Below are 19,204 nucleotides of genomic sequence, written 5' to 3' on the forward strand. Positions count from 1 at the left end.
TACAATTTGCAAGTTAGTGCCAGCACATTTCATGATGTATGGGAACCCACTCCCCCAATGTCGTGCATTTTAAGAATGTGTGTTTGCTGGAGATTTTAGAATCTCTGGGAAACCATGGGGTGGTCTGACACGTGCTCCTTAGTGACTGTATTTAAAGCAAAAAACGTGTTACTTAAATGTTCACCATGTGGGATGGTTTATTCTGGAAGACAACAGAACGGAACTCACCATACAAAGAGCCGTGTCCGTACAGTGAACTATCAGTACAAAACGTCAGCTAAAGGTAAACTTGAAAATGAAATGTAACACTAACCACACTTCCCAAATGACACCAAATGCGATGAGACCGAACTGGAAATTATCTGCAAGAAATGTGGTATAGTAAAATAATCTAATTCTTTAAAAAGTTGCGCTTCTTTTGCCAGTCACTAAATAAAAACGCTCATCACTAATTCAATATTATTTTCCAGAAAATACATACTAATAAAAAGTGTGCTCCCTGTAAACTTTGTAAGTTAATTGTTTAAAAAGGTGTCCGTGCTTTGGGGTTCTTACCCCTCCATCATTATCTCGATTTCTTGAACTAAAGACTGTGAAGGCAATCAACAGTTAACTGCGCTAAGCTTCGCTACCTAATAAATAGCATTATAAAGACTACTGTGTGTTAAAATAGCAATAAGGGCGAAAGAGGAAAGACCCAAACCAGGATTGTAACAGCAGTCCAGTCATACAACTTAAAAAAAGCGAGATATTTTTAAACGCACAACCACAGTCAATGCGCAAGAGAAAAACAACGTTTCTTGTTCACGTTTTAATTGACAAAACACCGCCGTACTAACTCGAAAAGAGAATGGGGCGATTAAACAAGCTACAATAAATATTACAGTGAACACCTGCTTAATCACGTTATCAGCCGTTACCAAGACTGACACACTACTACACTAAGGTGCTTTCTTAACTGTAAAAGAGCGAGCCACTTTAGACGCATGCGTAAAAGTGCCTTCGAGTACAGCGTGGGTTGTTTTAGATGAGGATTCACTTTTAAAAAACAAGCCAAAGCACATGTCTGCGTCAGGTAGGTACCACATACTTTAACTGTGTCCACCGTTACTTGTCTTAATCGTGAGCGAAGTGAATCCGACACGCACGAAGGCAAAAAGAACGCACACACCGAGTTAATTAGCAATACAATATACGCAGCATCTAACAGAGTCAATAAAACCAAGGCTTGCACTGCAAAGCAAGACCGTGCATGCATCCAATAACAGCCTGCATAAAGTAGTAACCAGCTGTATTGATCTTTGGATTCATGAATGTCGTCCGAACCACTTGAAGTGTTTCACATGTTCACCTATAATGTACACATACAAAGATAAGAAATGAAACGCAATCTTCTACGTCATGATCTGAAAGTACTAGAACTGAATATGTAAATACAGTGAAAAGAAACATAAATGCTCTGCCCGCAATGCCACTTTCTCTTCCGCCTGAATAACCAGGGTTCAGTAATTCTCGGTTGTAAACACCAGAATTAGACGTACTGAGCTACGCCGTTCGAGGAAAACGCCAGCACCGATTTTCCATCCCAATCTCCACTGTTGGAAACCTAGTTTAATGTAACCATCCTTGAGGACGTCCATGCAGCCGGTTCAAGTGGACACCTGGTTAAATGTGATTAGAATGGAAAACATGGCGCGTATTATTCCAGCACACAAGAAAACGTTATGTTGTGACTGCAGGTGAGCTTAATCAGAGAATAATCATCCCTAGGTCTGGAAATAGCCCCTGCACCAGAAAAACATGTATTGACGTCAGATACACAGCTGACAAATGCACTGTGTTTAAAAGGCGTTTGCATCCTGCTACTACTGTAGCTGTTGCTATGGACGAAGTCGCAAGCAGCTAACATTTAAAGGGGATGGGGGATCACGATGGCCGCTGTCCAGCAAGGTGATACACACTTGAACCTCTTTACAGATGTGATTAGCTGCTATTTACGATAACCTCATACGCACTATTTCATTTTAAGGAAATATAAACACATAATTCCCAATCTCATACAGCGTCTTCAATTACATTTCATGAAATATTAACATACGGAAAGAGTACATTGCGTTGTCCTGAAAATATACAAGGGGTATCGTTTTCAGCTGCACTACAAAAGTGCACAGGCATTAATATTATATTATTAGACGGCTAGGACCTTTTCAAGATATCATAACTAACGCATCTTTTTGTTTGTGTTTAGTCCTTTACTTTTTATAGCATTAAGCTTAATAAACTGAAAGGTTTTGTACTTTTCACTGTGTTTTATAACCTTAATGATTACCTGTTGAACTGTTAAAGCACAGAAGCCACTTTTCCTTGACATTTCACTGAATGTAGTTCTTGATTTCCAGGTTCTATACAAGACGATGATGAGACTATACAAGAAAAGCACACTTCACTCAGGTTAGTGTTTTTTTTTCCACAAACCTCATGTAATACAACGCTATTCGTGTCAGAATCTAGCACAAATAACAATGAGCGTGTCAGCTGCAGACGGCATTGTGACGTTGGTATACAGTCACATTTAGGAACATTAGTGTAAATTGTTGTATGACAAACAGCCCTGTAAAATTAATAGACGTAAAGCAGAACGAAATGCAGTGGCTGAGTTCACGCGTTGTGTATTATTCTGATAGGTGGTCTTTGTAGCATCCCACACTAAGTCACAGTTGTTTTCATCAGGAGAGACGTCACAGCAATTAAGGGTACCTCTTACATCCAGTTTAAGAAGACTGAGGGCAGTGAAAGGTTTGATTAGTAACACAATCTGGGCATTCATTAAACCCCATCGTATAATACTCCTTGAAGACAGGCCTTCGGCCTAGTGGATGTCAGCGCACGTGAAATAAAGCTAGGGTGATTTTGTGACGACGTTTAAAGCCTAGTATTTCCCTGCTGCGTAACTGTCGCTTTCACATTAGACATTGGAGGTTTAGTATGAGGTCACGTTGTTACAAGATTAAGAGCAGTGCACGTGTAGTGTTCCCTGTTCTGTTTGACTGTAGAATCTAGTAAGCTGGTTTTAATCAGATTTGACAATGTACTACGCAATCATGTATTTTAAATGTATCTTGTTTAATACCACACAAACATACATGCGGGTGATGTAAACGCCAGTGCCTGCAACAATGTCAGCGTTTAAAAGGGTCTTTGGGTTATCACTCTCCCACTAGTGGTTTTCGGGATATTCCTCTAAATCCATGTCGTATACAGATGGAATACTCTACGAAGGATATTTTAAAACGACAGAAAACATAAGCGGACATTACGGGGTGAATATGTTTGTGTTCATTAGCACATTTTCTACGTTCATTCTAGGTTATTTTTCTTTTACTGGTTGTCTTGGCGCCATTCCAATGTTGGGCTTCTCTGCCGCACGGTGTCAGCTGTTTGCGTCTGACGAATGAGGAGGAGCCTCTCGTGCTTAGTATATCATAAATGTGTATTTTAAGGGCTATAGGAGTTTGAGTAATTTACACTTTGTATTAAAAAAGAAACGTAACATAATTCGGACTGAATGTATATATGATTACCTTACACTTAATTACAAATGCGGTACAATCACACTTGCCGTATATATGGTTTACTAAATCGTTCGTAAAGCCATGCATTTAACTATTGGTTGTACAATCTACATAATATACGGTCGAAGCGTTTTTTTTTTTTTTTTAGTTTTGATCGAAAAGGCGTTTTTGGTAGTTCAGATTGTTTAATCATGCAGTTCAAATGTGTGTTTGCAATATAGGGACCTGAACTAAAAAGTAACAGCGGTAGCATTTTGAACTTAAGTCTTTGCATACCTTGGTCATTCTTTACCAAAAATATTATGGTACAGTGTGACAGATGTGTAGATTGTAGTGAAGCCTACTTAATCCTAAAACTGGTAACCCAAAACACAGTAGCTATACTGAAAAAGTATATTCTCCCTTGTGCTGCATTGTTCGGGTTTATATTATGCTTCGTATGTCATGAATGAATTGGTACAGCTTGTATTGACAGGTATATGGACATTTATACCAATCTGACATGACATCCCAAATGTAATGACTGTTACGCATCCTCAAAAATATAAGAAATTGTTTTAAACCAACTATTAAATAATTCGGCGTAACTAGAGACATTCATTAGTACAACTTGGTTAATTACGTAGTTTGTAACGTTTGGTACTTGAACCAGTCGCATTGTGTACCTACTTCTTTGCATACTTTTCTGTCTTAATTCACGGAAAAAAATATATGCTACGGTGTTATAAATAAGTATAGTGTGTCATGTGAAACTGAACGGGGTTAAATGTGGGTGATAGCTATCCCACACTATCATGATTGTACCTGCTGTTTTCATATGAAGTAGCTACTTTCTAAAAATACATTACTGACCCTGTTGCAGGTGTTGGGCTGGCACCGTCCACTTTGATTTTTTTATCTTCCGAATTGTCCGCGGTCCGCTTATGTTTACTGATATTTAAGTATAAAGTTCCAATTTTTTATAATTGCACGTTTTCGTAAATATCGTAATTACCACACCACTGAACAGTCTGCCCAATGAGCATTCATACTCAGCTGTACTTTATTTTCAGGGAAGTCCCGGTTTTGGCTCAAAATTCTGTTCAAACATACCTAATAATCCTTCACAAAAGTTTTGATTTTGAGAATAAAGGAGATTGATTACATTTCGTACATAACATGACGTTAAAGTATTAATTTACATTTTTACTCTGTCAACTTCTGGCGCTAACTGAGAATACTAATTAAAAAAAAAACTGTCCAGGATTACTCCTGATTATTTCTGGATTTGTTCCTGATTTGGAGGTAAGAGGTTGAGACCTATGGCAAAGACAACATGGGATAAAAAGATTAAAACATAAAATAATAACACCACAGTAACAAAAGAGTTTTTTTTTTTGGGGGGGGGGGATCAGTGATCAGAAAATTAACATTACGGTAAGAAACAGTTTTAAACCAATGTTATGTGCCCGTTCCTACTCTATCCTTGGCTGCAGTCTGTAGCTGTATATGGATATGAAATGTTAACTCTATTAGTTGTCAAATATAACGGAACACAAGATAATTAAGCGCTTTAGGCACAACATTTGATTTTTAATAATTTCGCTCCATCTTAATGTAAATCTTATAGTGCTGCACTACATAAAATAGTTTACAACGCGGAACAGCAAACTGCATTTACAAAAAAAAAACAAAACAGTCTGGAAGCTGCACGCACGTTTAAAATGAGAATATTTCAAGGCAGCAACAAAACTACAGTGTAGTTATTAAACATTTCAGTAGAAAAACAAAACTATGCTTAATTTATGCGTTGTAAACATATTTTGATGGGTTTGCCGTCTGATTTTAAATTGCGGCAACTAGCTTTAAGGAAAGGTTGGTTCTTAGCAGCCACACAGCAAGTTATACATAACTCACCGTTACGATTCCTGTCAGCTGTTCCTGATTTCCATGGATATCCTGAATTTTGTTTTACAGCTGTGTTCAATATTTTTTAAGTGGTGGATTCCAGACTGCAAATAATGAATCTTTACAGTTACACGCTTATTTGCCTTCAGAAAATTAAAGTCAATCCATGCCTTCTTCCGTCACCTTTCTATGTAAATAGCGCAATATTTAAAAATGCCTGGTCTTGGACCTTTGCCCTTAGCGTGCTGTCTTTGCTCCTGATTCTGGAAAGAATAGGTTGAGCTCAGACAGAAGCAGCATTAGACAACAATAATGTGTGGCTCCACTAATTAAGCAAACCCAACGCACGACATGTTGCTACAGAATAATTATGCCAATTTCAATCTTGCTACAAGGCTCAAAATGTTTTCTGTCCTTATCCGGGTACGACCATTTACCGGTTTCCTATCTTTCCGACATTGTGCCATTCCTAATCTGCAAAGGAAGGCTGATCTGCAATTGAAATTTTGAATAAGTTAAGACACAATCATTGCTATTGTAAGCGTATTCCTTGGTCAGCGGCACCTGTAGACAGTGCAGGCGTTGTTGCGTTGTGCAAGTCTCCCTGAACTGTGCAGTAACTAATAATTCAAGGCTTCAAAAGTTAATTCCACCGAGTACAAATGACAGTTTTAGCATTCAGCGGTATGGACCTTGACAAGGGGGAGAGGGGCAGGTATTGATTGTTATTAAAATTATGTATTGCACTTTATTTAGAAAGAGTAAAAGGTGTAGTGCGATTAAAAACGCGTCATTAAATTGTAAATAGTGCCATTTTACTTGCAAGTTACTTAAAGTCAGTAGAAGTTGTTTTTATTTACCGTTGTCGCTGTTTATAGAGCACTGCTGTTTCTTTAGCGCAACAAAATATTTGACATACTTAATGACGCTAAATTATAGCATAAGATTAGCAGTGACGTTTCCAGATTTTATTATTTGCAGACCGCAAACGCTCATGGGTATTACAGCATGAGAAAAAATAAGTAATGTGTTGTCAAGTACCGTTTAGCATTAATCATATTCTGCGGATTACTTCAGTTTACTTTGATAGAACCATACCTATTTAATTAAAATCAGTTATGTGTAATAGACACTTACCATGGCTAGTTATCCACGTGTTTCAGTATAATTGTTCATCTTTAACACCGTTTTGGTTACTAGGGTTTACATCACACACTCCAGTTAAACAGGCGTTTAAACGGATGTGAACATTATAAGTTTCGGCGCCCCTTGTGCGTAAAGCTAGTGTTACATTTGTAAACCGACCCGAAAACGTGGTGGGGCGGGCTGTGTTAAAACCCCGGTGGTATTAAAATAATGCGCATGGGGTGAAATGCGAGTTTTTATTTTCTACATGCTTCTATAAAAATGCCCTTCCCGCGTTTATTTCTTAATGTATATATAGGAGTATATAAACAACATTCCTGCTACTGAAAATGTTGGATTTCTTATTTTTTTACGTAATGGATAAGCCTAGAAAACGTGCGTGTTCAGGAGTTAAAACACCATAGGCAAAACTGACGAGCACCCTTAAAAATTGCAATTTTTACTCAGCAAAACTATCCAGCAATTGTAGTTTTCGACTAACAAAGTTAACATTTTAAATAATGTAATAAAGTATACCGTGTCTGGTGGTATTACCTGAATGTTTGTGGTGTAGGGGCTGGTGTGTGGGTGACATAATATGGTCAGTTGTGATAGGTGATCCGGAACAATAATGGGAAAGTGTCTATTACTTTAACATTAAGGGGACGTTCTGAGTCCCGATTCATGATATCCCCTTACTTAAATCTCACTTGCAACATTTTCCTGTACCGTCGTTACACTAGATTTTATTCTGAAAACGGTGTTGTGTTACAGCAGAAGGGTAATAAAAATAATTGGTAATAATTTCTTCCATTTTTTTCTGTTAACTTCATTTGGTTATTGTTTTTTTGTTAAACTGTTTCCCGTTTCTTCCATTTTTTCTGTTACTGGTAATGAGATCTCATCAGCTTCTTCCGGATAGAGTGTATGTAACAGAAATTGTCATTGTATGTTTTAAACGTACTTTAAGTGAACACTGTGCTGACGTAGTTTTGCCTCACAGTAGGCGGGAAATCCAGTGCTCCACAAAGGTCGACCAGACTGCACGTGGCATTTCTCAACTCCAAAACTGCAGCTTCACTTTTTTTTTCAAGAATCAGCTGATCTTGTCCTCTCTAATTTAATTTTAAAATTGAATCTAATTGGGCACAGAATCCTTTCAGCATCCTGCCATATCAAAAAGCACTCGCGGTCCATTTTTTTCTGCACCCATTCTAGTAGCTTGAATGTGTTCTAAAGTTTGAAAATCTTTCAGCTTGTTCACCAGTGTTAATCAGATGCAGTACCATGGTAAACCAAAGTGGTGAAACTGATAAGAGTAACAAGACCATACATACAACTTTTCCTCCGGAATAATTAAGAGAAAAAAATGGCGCGTAGACCCTGATAATGTAAGAATAAATAGGAGGAAGTTTGTGACTTGACGCGTTTCTCAGTCATTTTCCCTAAATCAATACAGTGTACATTTTCAAGACTGTGCTAATAATCACAGAATGTACTCATAACTGATAGGTAGGTACATGCTAGTTGCCAAATATTGCTTATCCCTGTAAGCTGTTTTATACAATTTTAGAGAATATATCAGATAAGAACTTTATCAAATAATGTGTTTGTATAACTCCATTTGGCATAGCCCTACTTTTTTATTTACTCTTTAGCCTATGTCCATGTCTTAAAGAGCATTTGCTATGTTGGTATCTACCTGCCTCATATTGGGAAGGTGGCCACTATTTTATGTTGGATTTCTAGATATTGTTATTTATTGTGAATATGGATAGTTGTACAGATATGCATAAAGTCTCCTACAATTATGTCCTTCCCTCCATTGTACAAGCTGTACAGTAGGTGTATGAAAATATTACCAGTGAAAGTACTTTGTTGAAGGCTGTGCATCAGGCCTGGCAAGCCGGTACATAAAAATCAACTGCCAATCATTAGTGGACCGGAAAAGCCGAAAGACACAAACATACCAGTGAAAGTACTTCTCTTCTGTGACAGCAATACAGATTGGGGAATGGACAACAGTTTCTTAAACACCACATCAGTAATTATTTTTAATTTACTTGAATATTATTTTTAATTTACTTGAATACATAGGGGAAAAAAATCACATGAAATTTCACTGTGAATTGATTTTTACTAGGTGCTCAGACACTCATTATCTGATTCTGAGTGTGGTTTGTAAACATTCTGTCAGCTGCCTAACTATGAACTCATTATGTATTAAACAACCAAAATATTATTCATTATATTCTTTTAAACCAATTTCTGTACAAGTTCCATTCATCACTATTTTCCATAAATTATTAGTTGTTCAGTCCATTCTGGAGCAGTTTCCAATATGTAAAAATGTTAACCGGGAGTAATGCAGTCACTGACTTATCCGCCAATATGCAGGCTTAGTGTGTGTATGTATGTATGTATGTATGTATATATATATATATATATATATATATATATATATATATATATATATATGTGTGTGTGTATATATAAATAAAACAAAAAAAAAAGAAGGCAATACCTGCCATGTACATTTTTCTCTTTCGGGCCAGCTAATATCATCTAACAGTTTATCCCATACAGATATCATATCATAGCTACATATTATGGAGGTATTCCATATCTTCAACAGTTACCATTGTTGCTGAAACACATGTTGTATAGTCCTGCTGGAGAGTGTTGCCACTTATTTACAGTTTTATAAAAGTTAAAACAAATTTACACAGGTAAATTATTTGCTTTAAGTTTATTTAATGTACTATCCCAGGCTTCTGAACTGAATGACATTTGAGTAAAATCAGACCATTTGCCATGTATTTCATGTAAATTATTTTCTTATTGTATTCATTTCTGGTAAATGTTCTTAATGTGAAGCAAGTCACATATGCCTTCTGATTGCTGATTCTTGGAAGGGTGAATGTATTTCATAATCCACTGAGCAGATTAGGAATTTCAAATTTGTTTATCACAAGTGTAGTTACTTGAATACATTACCAATTACTTATTTATTTTCAGTCTTAACTCATATATTTGTTCCAATATGAAGTATATATTTTGTCTGTTTCCCACAGAGCTATAAAAGACCCTGTTTGAGCACCGCAAGCTTACAACCTTACTAAACCATTTATTGTGAATAGGTACTAGAATAAGTAATTCCTGAGTCGAAACGGTCAGTAACATGTCATCGAATACCATAAATTGTATTAGTTTTGCTTAGCCAATCTCTTTGCATAGATCATTTTAGTACGTTTTGTACTTGCATTGGTGTTTCTTTCCTAGTTTTGTATTTCTCTGGCAATGTTTGCCTTTCCGTGACAACAGCAGCATTATATTATGATGGACTACAGAATTGTTTTTAGGGCTTCTCTCTCCTGAAATAAATACCTTTGCATTTTCTTGTGCACTTAATTAGTACAAGTTGGCCTTGTATTCTGACTTTCTTAGTTTCAGGCTGTTGCAGTGTATCATGTGTTGAAGTGTAAGTGAACTATTTTGTTTGAGTGATTGTCACTGTTTTGATGTCACAGCAGCCACAAATAAATGTTAAGATGTAGTCCACAGATAGCATATTACAAAAAGCATGTTGGACAGAAACTATTAAACAGAATACAAACTGCAGCAAATACTGTGCTTTAGAAAGTTAAACAATAAAAAGAGAAGTAATGTTAGACTGTGCCTGTCCAGCTGCAGTATTAATACATAAATACATGGTTTAAGATCTATTTTGGTTCTAAGGCAATTCCTTGAATGTGGATTTTCTGAATGCTGTTTTAGATTGGAAAAAATGTCCAAAACTGGTATATAAAATTGTTAACATTTGCTCGTGTTTTTTTTTTTTTTTTTTTTTACGGTTACTGATGACTAATTTCAACTGTTTTTTAATAGTATTTTAGCAAGAATTTATGCACATGTACCATTGCTGTTGTGAATTCTGGTTTAATGTCATTATATTTTGTTTAACTAACACTCAGCACCATTATCTGAAATATTGTTGTATGGATTTTTATCACCCGCTGTTTAGTTTTATAAAATATGTACTGTATTTATCCGTTGAGGCATTTTCTGTTTTTAAGTTTACTTTTTATTTAGCAACATGAAATTAAACTTTTCTATACATATGCTCACTGTGTATATATTTGTACATGTACACATGCATATATACATGCACGTGCATCTGTGTTAGAATAGTGACTGTGTGTGGTTATCTTTACACATATCTATAATGATTTTATATATGTGTGTCACAACATTTATTGTCATGCATAACTTTTGAGTTATTTCAAAAACCTATTCAGCATCTCAGATTTGTTGATTTCTGGGAATGTAACATACATCCTGGAACACAGTACATAAATAAGCACTGTTCAAAAAACATAGCATTGGGTCTAGAGAAATAAGAAAGTGGGAAGAGAAGCAGGAGCGATTCATCATGGATTTAATAACATTTTATTATTTTTATTTACTCCTGTGTATCAACATCTTTATCCCCAAATTTCCCTTTACCTAATGTATTAAACTCACTGACATGCATAAGAAATATAAACGTTGTACTGTTTCTTGATTTAATCGAATTGTCAATCCATTACCCTGCCACCAATTGAGGAACAGGTACTAGTTTTAATATGAATTGCTCCCTGATTATGTACTGATTCATTGATTAAGTGAAGTGTTGTAAATGAGTCACTGGGGTGAAAAAAAAGGATCCTTTTCAAATATGAGTCAAGCACAATGCAAAATACAAACATCATATGTTGAAATAGTCTTGAATGGATTTTTTTTTTATATTTGGTCACAAAACATTATGCAACTGAGCACTTGTAGTAAAACAACCAAATGATAAAAAGTCTGATAACTGTGAACATCTCACCCCTTTTCAGTACCCATAGATCTTAGTGACAAGTCCCTAATAAGACCAGTCTAACTGCTGTCTTGTGAGAGTAACCAGTGCTTGACCAATTAGGGTGAAACATGGAGGCTGGGAGGGAAAAGATACAACAACTAAATCCTATTCAGCGGCGAAGCAGTTCAGCAATGCTGATATCATTAACAATTCTGATTTGATAAAAGGAAGACACAATCAGTTTTTAATGGGCAACACACTGTTGTGGGTTTTTCTTTTTCCTCCGAACATGCAGCAGCTCAAGAGGTAGGGTTGGCAGGGTGGCCTAATGGTTAAGGTGTTTGCCTTACAAACAGAAGGTGCAGGGTTTGAGTCTCACAAGGGATAATTGGCTAGGCTTAAAATGGCTCACAAGGGCAGTTAGCCTAGTACTTACCTATGAACCTATGTTAATAAATCTTTCTTTGCATAAATGCTAATGCATTTTACATTACTCGACTGTGTGATTGCTCATTTGTCTCAGGTGCTATGCAAAGCTGCCACTCTGGAATGTTTTTCTATCTGCATTTTACTTGATTACACGAGGTTGTTGCGCGCACTTCATTTTTTATTTCTCCAGTTCAGTGTATGCAGAATTGTAATGTTTATGTTTCATCTTCCATACCAGTTTGATGATCTGAGGGTTATATAGTATAACTTGCTGGTACTTTTATTTTTTATTTTAGGAGCTTGTCTGTACTTTGGATATTTGTTGACTGTTATTTATGCTTATCTTACTATTGAATGTATAGCTTTCGGTAATTATTACTAATGGTTTCAATAGCAGAAGGATACTTTTCATAGGTTTTCCACATGTTGGTTCTGCCCAGTAGTGGCCAGCCTGTTTGCCAAAGTGCATAAACAAACAATCTAATAAATACATAAATAAATGCATTACATTGAAAATGTGGTGGTGTCAAAAAAAAAAACAAATGTTGTGACTTTAACAAATGTGATTTTCAGATGCAGTAATGGATATTTTTCCAGCCTAAAACATTAAGAAAATCCACATTCATGGAACTGCCTTAGAACCAAAGCGGATCTTAAACCATTTAGATATTAATACTGCAGCTGAATCATTATATTAGATTATTTAATAATTAAAACAAATATATTTTATGTAAATGTTCTTAATTTCTTTAAGTTAAACACTAACTTTTTTTTTGCATATCTCTTAGCTATACTGTGTACTTATACAGTCAGCAAAGGAGAAACAATAGTTCTTCACCACTACCCCTCCCTCTCTGGCAAAAAAAAAAACTCAATTTGAACTCCTTGCAATATATGCAAAAAAACAGTAGTCTACGGTGCTCCCAGACAACGTTCATGTTATAGCCCTGCACTAATACCTACCAAGTACTACATAGTTTATATCCTTCAAGAATGCCTTAGTCTCGCACCTTGTTAAGGAAAGGAAATAGAACTGCTTCAACAACATACACTCTAGTTTTACACAGTGTTATTTATTTACTCCCCCCTTACAAGCCCAGTTGATAAATGATAGTAAGCTTTTGCAAGGCATTTGTAAGACAGTTTGAGTGCATTTGCAAGTATATAAACAGTGATGCTGTGAATATCTTTACTCATACTCTGTATAACCATAATGTACATCAATGCAATACTGAATACCATGTATACTTTGGTGTCTTGTTTTTGTTTTATTTTATTTTATTTTTGCTCATCAAGAGTGGCCATGTACAGTGTGCATGCAGGGAGAAAAGCTGCAGACATATAATATTTACTGACAAAAAGTGAAAATATAAATATAATTTTGTCAGACCTGGAAATTAGTTTATACACAAGGCTATACAAGGAGTGCTATGAAAAGAAAGAAAACAAGTCCATGTGCCTTTGGTAAGTAATAAAAAAATGAAGAAACTGATGCGCACAGTACTTATACAGTGACAATATTACCTCAGTGGTTTGTATATTATTAATGACATATGGTCTAAGCAAAACAAAAGGTTCTGTCTAGCATCAAATAAACAAAAATAATCAAAACTTAAATCAACAATAGAAGTAGTGGTCACTGTGGTAATTTCAAATAAACAAAAATGACTGTAATTATGTACTAATTTGTCTCTTTTGTATACTGTAGGTGGGGCTGAAGTTGGCTCTCTGACTAGCTCAATTACTTCTACCAAGAAAGGCATAAATTAAAATAAAATAAAACTATTGCATATGATTTTGCTGGTTATGTGGACTGTGGAAGTCTTTTGGTCTTCAAAATGAAAGCTTAAGGTTCTCACTTCTTAGTTTGTCATCACGTGCCAACAGTTACCCAGTGACAGTCATCTTTATACAAGACTTCTCAATTCTAAAGCATTCACTCATGGATAAGAGCAAGTCCTTAACATCATAATATATTTAAACTCTCTTTATCTTAATTTTCCTCTTAGTTATAATCCTGACAAAGAATATTTCAGTTAGAGCTCTTTATGCTCTCATGTGCACAAAATAAATTTAATGGTTACAAATATTAACTAATTAAATAATTGCCTGGGATATAAAAGCTCTGTAGTACTGTTGGAGGTACAGATATTCATACTTTTATTCTATTGCATTAATTCAGAAGTAATGTAATTTTATGCATTGATTTATTTTACTGCCAATAGTTGATTACACCCCTCCCCCAAAAAGAAACATATTGTGCTGTTTAGACTCTTTAAAAAACAGAAACATAGTTTGTTACTTTTTTGCTGTACATGGAACATTCATTTAAAAAATGTGCAGTTTAAAAGCTTTTAAGTACTTTGGTGTCCAGTAGAAAATCTACTAGAATATAACATGTTACATATATGTGTTTTAGAAGAGCCAGTAAATAAAACATGGCAGATTAATCACAGATAAATAGGTAAACAAATATTTTAAGAAAAAAAGTATATATTTCACATGTACACCTAAAGCCTGTACAGTTCACTGCAATTAGTTTTTGCTTTATTAAAATAAAATAGAATGCAGCATCAGTGCATTCTTTCCAAAGTACAAGGTGCTTGCTGATTCTTGTAAGCAGTACAGAAGTACCTTAGATCATCTGCACACACAGCCAACTATATAACAAAATAATGTAAGACTATAACAATATGCAGCATTACACAAAGTTAAATACACACAGGTAACTCAGATGACATTCACCAAAATAAATAAAATAAGGGCCCTTAAAGCAATATTAAACAATTAAATACCCAAATCATTTTTTAACTGTTGGCTGTGACATATTTCCTTGAGAAACACATGTGCATTTTATAATTTAGGTGTATCGTTTGATTAATGTGAACATAAGAAATTGGAGAGAGTTTTAAGCACATTATAAACTAAGATTCCTAAAATTTGATGGGAGAAGAACTGCATTGCACAAGTATGATGACATTTCTTACAGAGCTGGTTCCCTAGTAGTAATACATTAGCATTAATTCATAAGTAGAGCACGCAACAGATTTAAATTATAATGTATTTATCTTAGGATGCCAGGAGAACAAGAATAGCACAGTTGCAGCATGTGAAATCTTCATCATTCGCTGGAAAAGACTGGATTACCCTAGGACAGTTTACTGCACATTTTGCTAAAAAAGTGGCTTGTACACTATAATCTTGCTGCCCATTTTGAATATTATGTAGTTTGCTTTGACATTCAGCACACAGTGATATACTCACCATTCTGAAGTTCTTAGCAACCATCATTGTGTATAGTTGTTTCAATTACTTACTTAAATGATTCTTAAAATACATATTGTGGAAACAGTAACAGCAGTGTGTTTTGATATAATGCTAATAATAAATACGTGTATATTTAATACATATTATTATTACAAATTTGGGGGGTGAGTGCATACAAAATTGGCTGCTAAATTAACAATCCAGCAATGTATATTTTATATTGTTTTGCTTAATTCAACACCATCATACAAAATGTAAACAGGCATTCTGTAATCTTATTTTAAAAATGGACGATGCCTGGCCATTGTTATTCTTCAGTTTCCTGCTTTGTGAATATATTTGTTGGCCTGGATTTACTGATCATTTTTGAATAATCTTGTTATTTTGTTTTAATTATCAACTACATAGCATTTCAACTTACTACAGATTGAATGCCTGATGGTTTACACAAGAGCATCCAAAGCATCAGATGACCCTTACCAGTCTTCTTTCTCTAGTACTAGCGCCTGCAAGTGTATATAAACCTCAGAAACAAATTGTGGGCATTGCTGGTATAAGCAATGGCTCATATAGGATTTTGCATTATAAAATTGATGAACGTTGACCTGACAGTACACTGAGAATGCATGTTAGAGTCAGAACTTACATATGCTCTTTGCTTATCTAAATGTGATTGTCAGACCTCAAAAATACAATTCTACACATCACTGAAACGACCCAAGGCAATGTTATTACTAAATATTTGTTTTGCAATAATCTAGTTCACACTTTATTTGGGGGTGGAAAGTATTCCATTATTTATTTTGATTAATAACGTTAAAAATACACACCTCTCTAAATGAAAAGTTCCAGTTTGTAGCTGGTCAGACAGAATGGCGCCAGGACTTCAAAAAGTGAGATTGTCTGTTTCCCTATGAATTAAAACAGTTTACAATTTAAGCACGTTTCCAACAAACCTACAAGTAACGTTATGTTCATGCTTCCGAGGGCATGGACTGAAACATTCTTCGACAAATCACATGGGTAGAAAATGTTTACTTGTTTGTTAGACCCATTTATGATAAATTGTGGTAGAAATGTTTCAATGTATTCTGCTTCACGATGCTCCCAGTTAAAAAATGCCTAGGAAATGTTCGCATCTGGTTTGCACTTCCTGTCCATTTAACGTTTTAAATGATGCAGCCTTATCAATATTAATGGCAGCGTTTATAGTATTTGTGTTACTTCAAAGGCCTAAGTAAGCCATTGCTAAACCTATTCTTATTTGTAAGTGCAGACCACTACATTATCCTTACAAGACCTATTCGATACTTGATAGTTCTCATGTGTCAGTAGCAGACTGATATTCTGTGTCTGTGTTTATACTTTATTTGATTTGCTATTGTATGTCTTACCTAGATTTATTTAGGTGGCATAAGCAAGAAACAGCAAGTGTTTTCATTACTGTAACTAAACGCGCATCTCCCGCTAGTAAATAAATGTTGCTCCGAAATTGGGATTTAAAAACTCGTGCTCATGTTTAGGAAGTAATTAATAAAATCCCCTCCCCGGAAAGAGATGGCGCAGAAACGTAAGAAATATAGTTGCACCGAAAATATTTTTTGAACCAGCACTCCAACGGAGTTTCTTGAAAACCTCAATAGTAATTTCACTGTTTTAGCTGCAGTCTGGAATAAAGCATGCAACGATTTAATGCCGGCATGTATGTTATGATGGACTTTGTTATCTTCCAAAACTCAAAGACATCGGATTTTAGGATTCAGTGAGGATACTTTTGAAGAAGGCTGGAGGTTTTACCCATTTGGGGGAAAAAATAGATTGCAGCATGCCTGCGTGACAGTGAGCTACGAAAACAGTGTCATAGCTCATCTGTATCCTAGTGCTTGTCCTTTCCAAATGCATGCATGCATACTAGTTAAGAAATGATAAGGCTGGCTTCCTCTTGTTGAGCCGTAAATTATTTTGGTGGCAGATTTAATTGGAAATGGCGATTGGCTAACTCATTCCTTCTTGCCACCCGTTTAAGAATCTGATGTGAAATTAGTAGCAAGAAAGCATGTAATTGACGAAGTCACGTGTGTACAAGGGGCTAGAGGCTGAGGGAGCGAGAGAGAGAAGAAAAAAAAAATCAAAAGAGGGAAAGCACGTTAGACCATGCGAATTAAATGGGAGATCGCTCCAAATCAGGATGTTAGATTGATGCGAAAGATCATTTCAGTCCTGCTGGAAAGTTTTCATCTCTCGAGTTTGGAACGGAGGGCTCGTGGGGCAACATGGCCGAAGGTTAATTCTATTTTCTATTGTTTTTTAAGTGCAGATTTTTTTCTTTATGCCAGTGCCTTCCGGTTTATCAGTTCGGACAGAGGGTTTTCAGCAACCCCCTATTGTTATAGATCTCCAAAATGTTCTGTACCGCCCCCACAGATTCACACATGAAAAGGGCTTTCTGTGAGCTATTGTCTGAATTGTTTGTATTGTGATTGAGAGCAGTTTCAGTGTGACGGAGGTGGGTGGGGGTGGATTTCGCACACCTGCCCCCCACCCTCTGCTGTAGCTAAATAGAAAGTTAGTCCAGTGTATGCAAGAGTGAAAATAGCACTGGAAGCTTTGTGCCATTTTCAATAACAAGTTGTTGTGCAATAAGTACGTTGCCTCTCCTTCATCTGGCGCCATTCAGCGAGAGAGAATAAACTGCTGTAGTATTATAGTTGGAATGGGCTCCTTCTCGAACCAGCAATACACAAGTAAATATTGGCTGCTGTAAATTTAATCTGTTTTGCAGCTCTGAATTTAAGCCAATAACCATATGTACACAAATAAATCAACAGTAGCGTGGGGCCACTTTAACTCACAGAAAGTGTGACTGTCTCATGTTTATTTGGTCTTTCTGCGACAGCATTACTGTGATTCCCCCTATACATACTACACATTTAAATATTGCTTATTTTTGCAGGAAGGGCGGCTAAGGGTGGTGGAGAAGAGTCGGGGAAGCTGCCCGAGCAGGAAGAAGAGGAGGAATCCGAGGTGCAGCAGGTTTTACAAGGAGCAGGCCATTGCAAGTGGTTCAATGTGCGGATGGGCTTCGGCTTCATCTCCATGACGAGCCGAGAGGGTATCCCCCTCGAGTCCCCTGTTGATGTCTTCGTACACCAAGTAAGAGGGGGGCTCCCCAATTTACCTAACATGCTCTTCGGTGTCTTACTGTGGAATTGAAAAAATTAAAACAGCCAACCAGTGGTTTGTTTGTTGTACCCGCTAAAAACTCGAGCGCTGTCTGAGCTGCTGGTTGGTGGATTTTAACCACTGATATTTACACGTAGCAACATGCAACCGGATATTTGGGCTAGAGAATCGCCCTGGAGTGTGTAGTACTACCACTGGCAACACTAAACTGTAAGGTTTATATGTACACCCATGTGTGATGTGTTGTACCGCCCATCGCAGTGTCCCACTATGAAATGTAAACATGGATTTGGACATGTTATGAATTCTCCCTTTTGAGATTAAATTGTTGTATTTGAAATTCCCCTTAATGCACTGCTTAACCGATGTTTTTCATTTTATTTAAAACTAAGCACGTGAAAATATTCTCAAGGCAAACTTTCATGTATAATTAACATGAGTTTGAAGAAATTCAAACAAATACGGGACACTTGTCAGTTGACACTGAAACCAACAGCTGCGTGGTGTGTTGGGTATATGGTCAGTGCTGTCACTTTAAGGCCGTTTTGAACTGTAGATACATGTGGCCAGAGGCGGTTCTTGTTTTTATTTTCCAAACGTTGCTTGTTGTTGCGATTGTTTTGTTACTGTTTACTGCATACTATTGTAGGTTGTATTGAAACGGGGATTACTGGTAATAGTGCAGCTAGTGTACTGTTGTTCCCCAACTAATAAGAAAACAGTTGAGGCCTAATAGTACAGAAATAATTTAGAAAGCTGCTTTAACTGTTAATTTAGACTGTAGAAAGTCTGTAGACTTGCTTGTTTTGTGCATTAGCAGTAGAAGGCATGATATGCTGTTAATATGTATAATGTGATGCTCTTGATGATCCGTAGAACAGTAAATAGCCTCCCTTTT

At 36.2% G+C, this 19,204-nt stretch overlaps 1 protein-coding gene across 3 annotated transcripts in view; it reads left to right on the forward strand.

Moving 5' to 3' along the window:
• Positions 1–1,265: 1,265 nt before the first annotated feature.
• The window catches only part of LIN28B (lin-28 homolog B), a 1,447,915-nt gene continuing 1,429,976 nt past the window's right edge, over positions 1,266–19,204 (forward strand). The window contains exons 1-3 of one of the 3 annotated variants that reach the window (XM_044065885.1): positions 1,266–1,739; positions 2,400–2,451; positions 18,077–18,276. In XM_044065885.1, the coding sequence (XP_043921820.1) occupies positions 2,415–2,451; positions 18,077–18,276 (237 nt within the window). In that variant the 5' untranslated portion in view covers positions 1,266–1,739; positions 2,400–2,414. Of the gene's footprint in view, positions 1,740–2,399; positions 2,452–17,002; positions 17,407–18,076; positions 18,277–19,204 lie in introns of those variants that run through there. The other 2 variants (XM_044065900.1, XM_044065893.1) reach the window with 2 other exon arrangements.

The sequence above is a fragment of the Protopterus annectens genome, chromosome 1.part0 (assembly GCF_019279795.1).
Source record: "Protopterus annectens isolate FY-2018-M chromosome 1.part0, PAN1.0, whole genome shotgun sequence".
In the NCBI taxonomy this organism is placed as follows: domain Eukaryota; kingdom Metazoa; phylum Chordata; order Ceratodontiformes; family Protopteridae; genus Protopterus; species Protopterus annectens.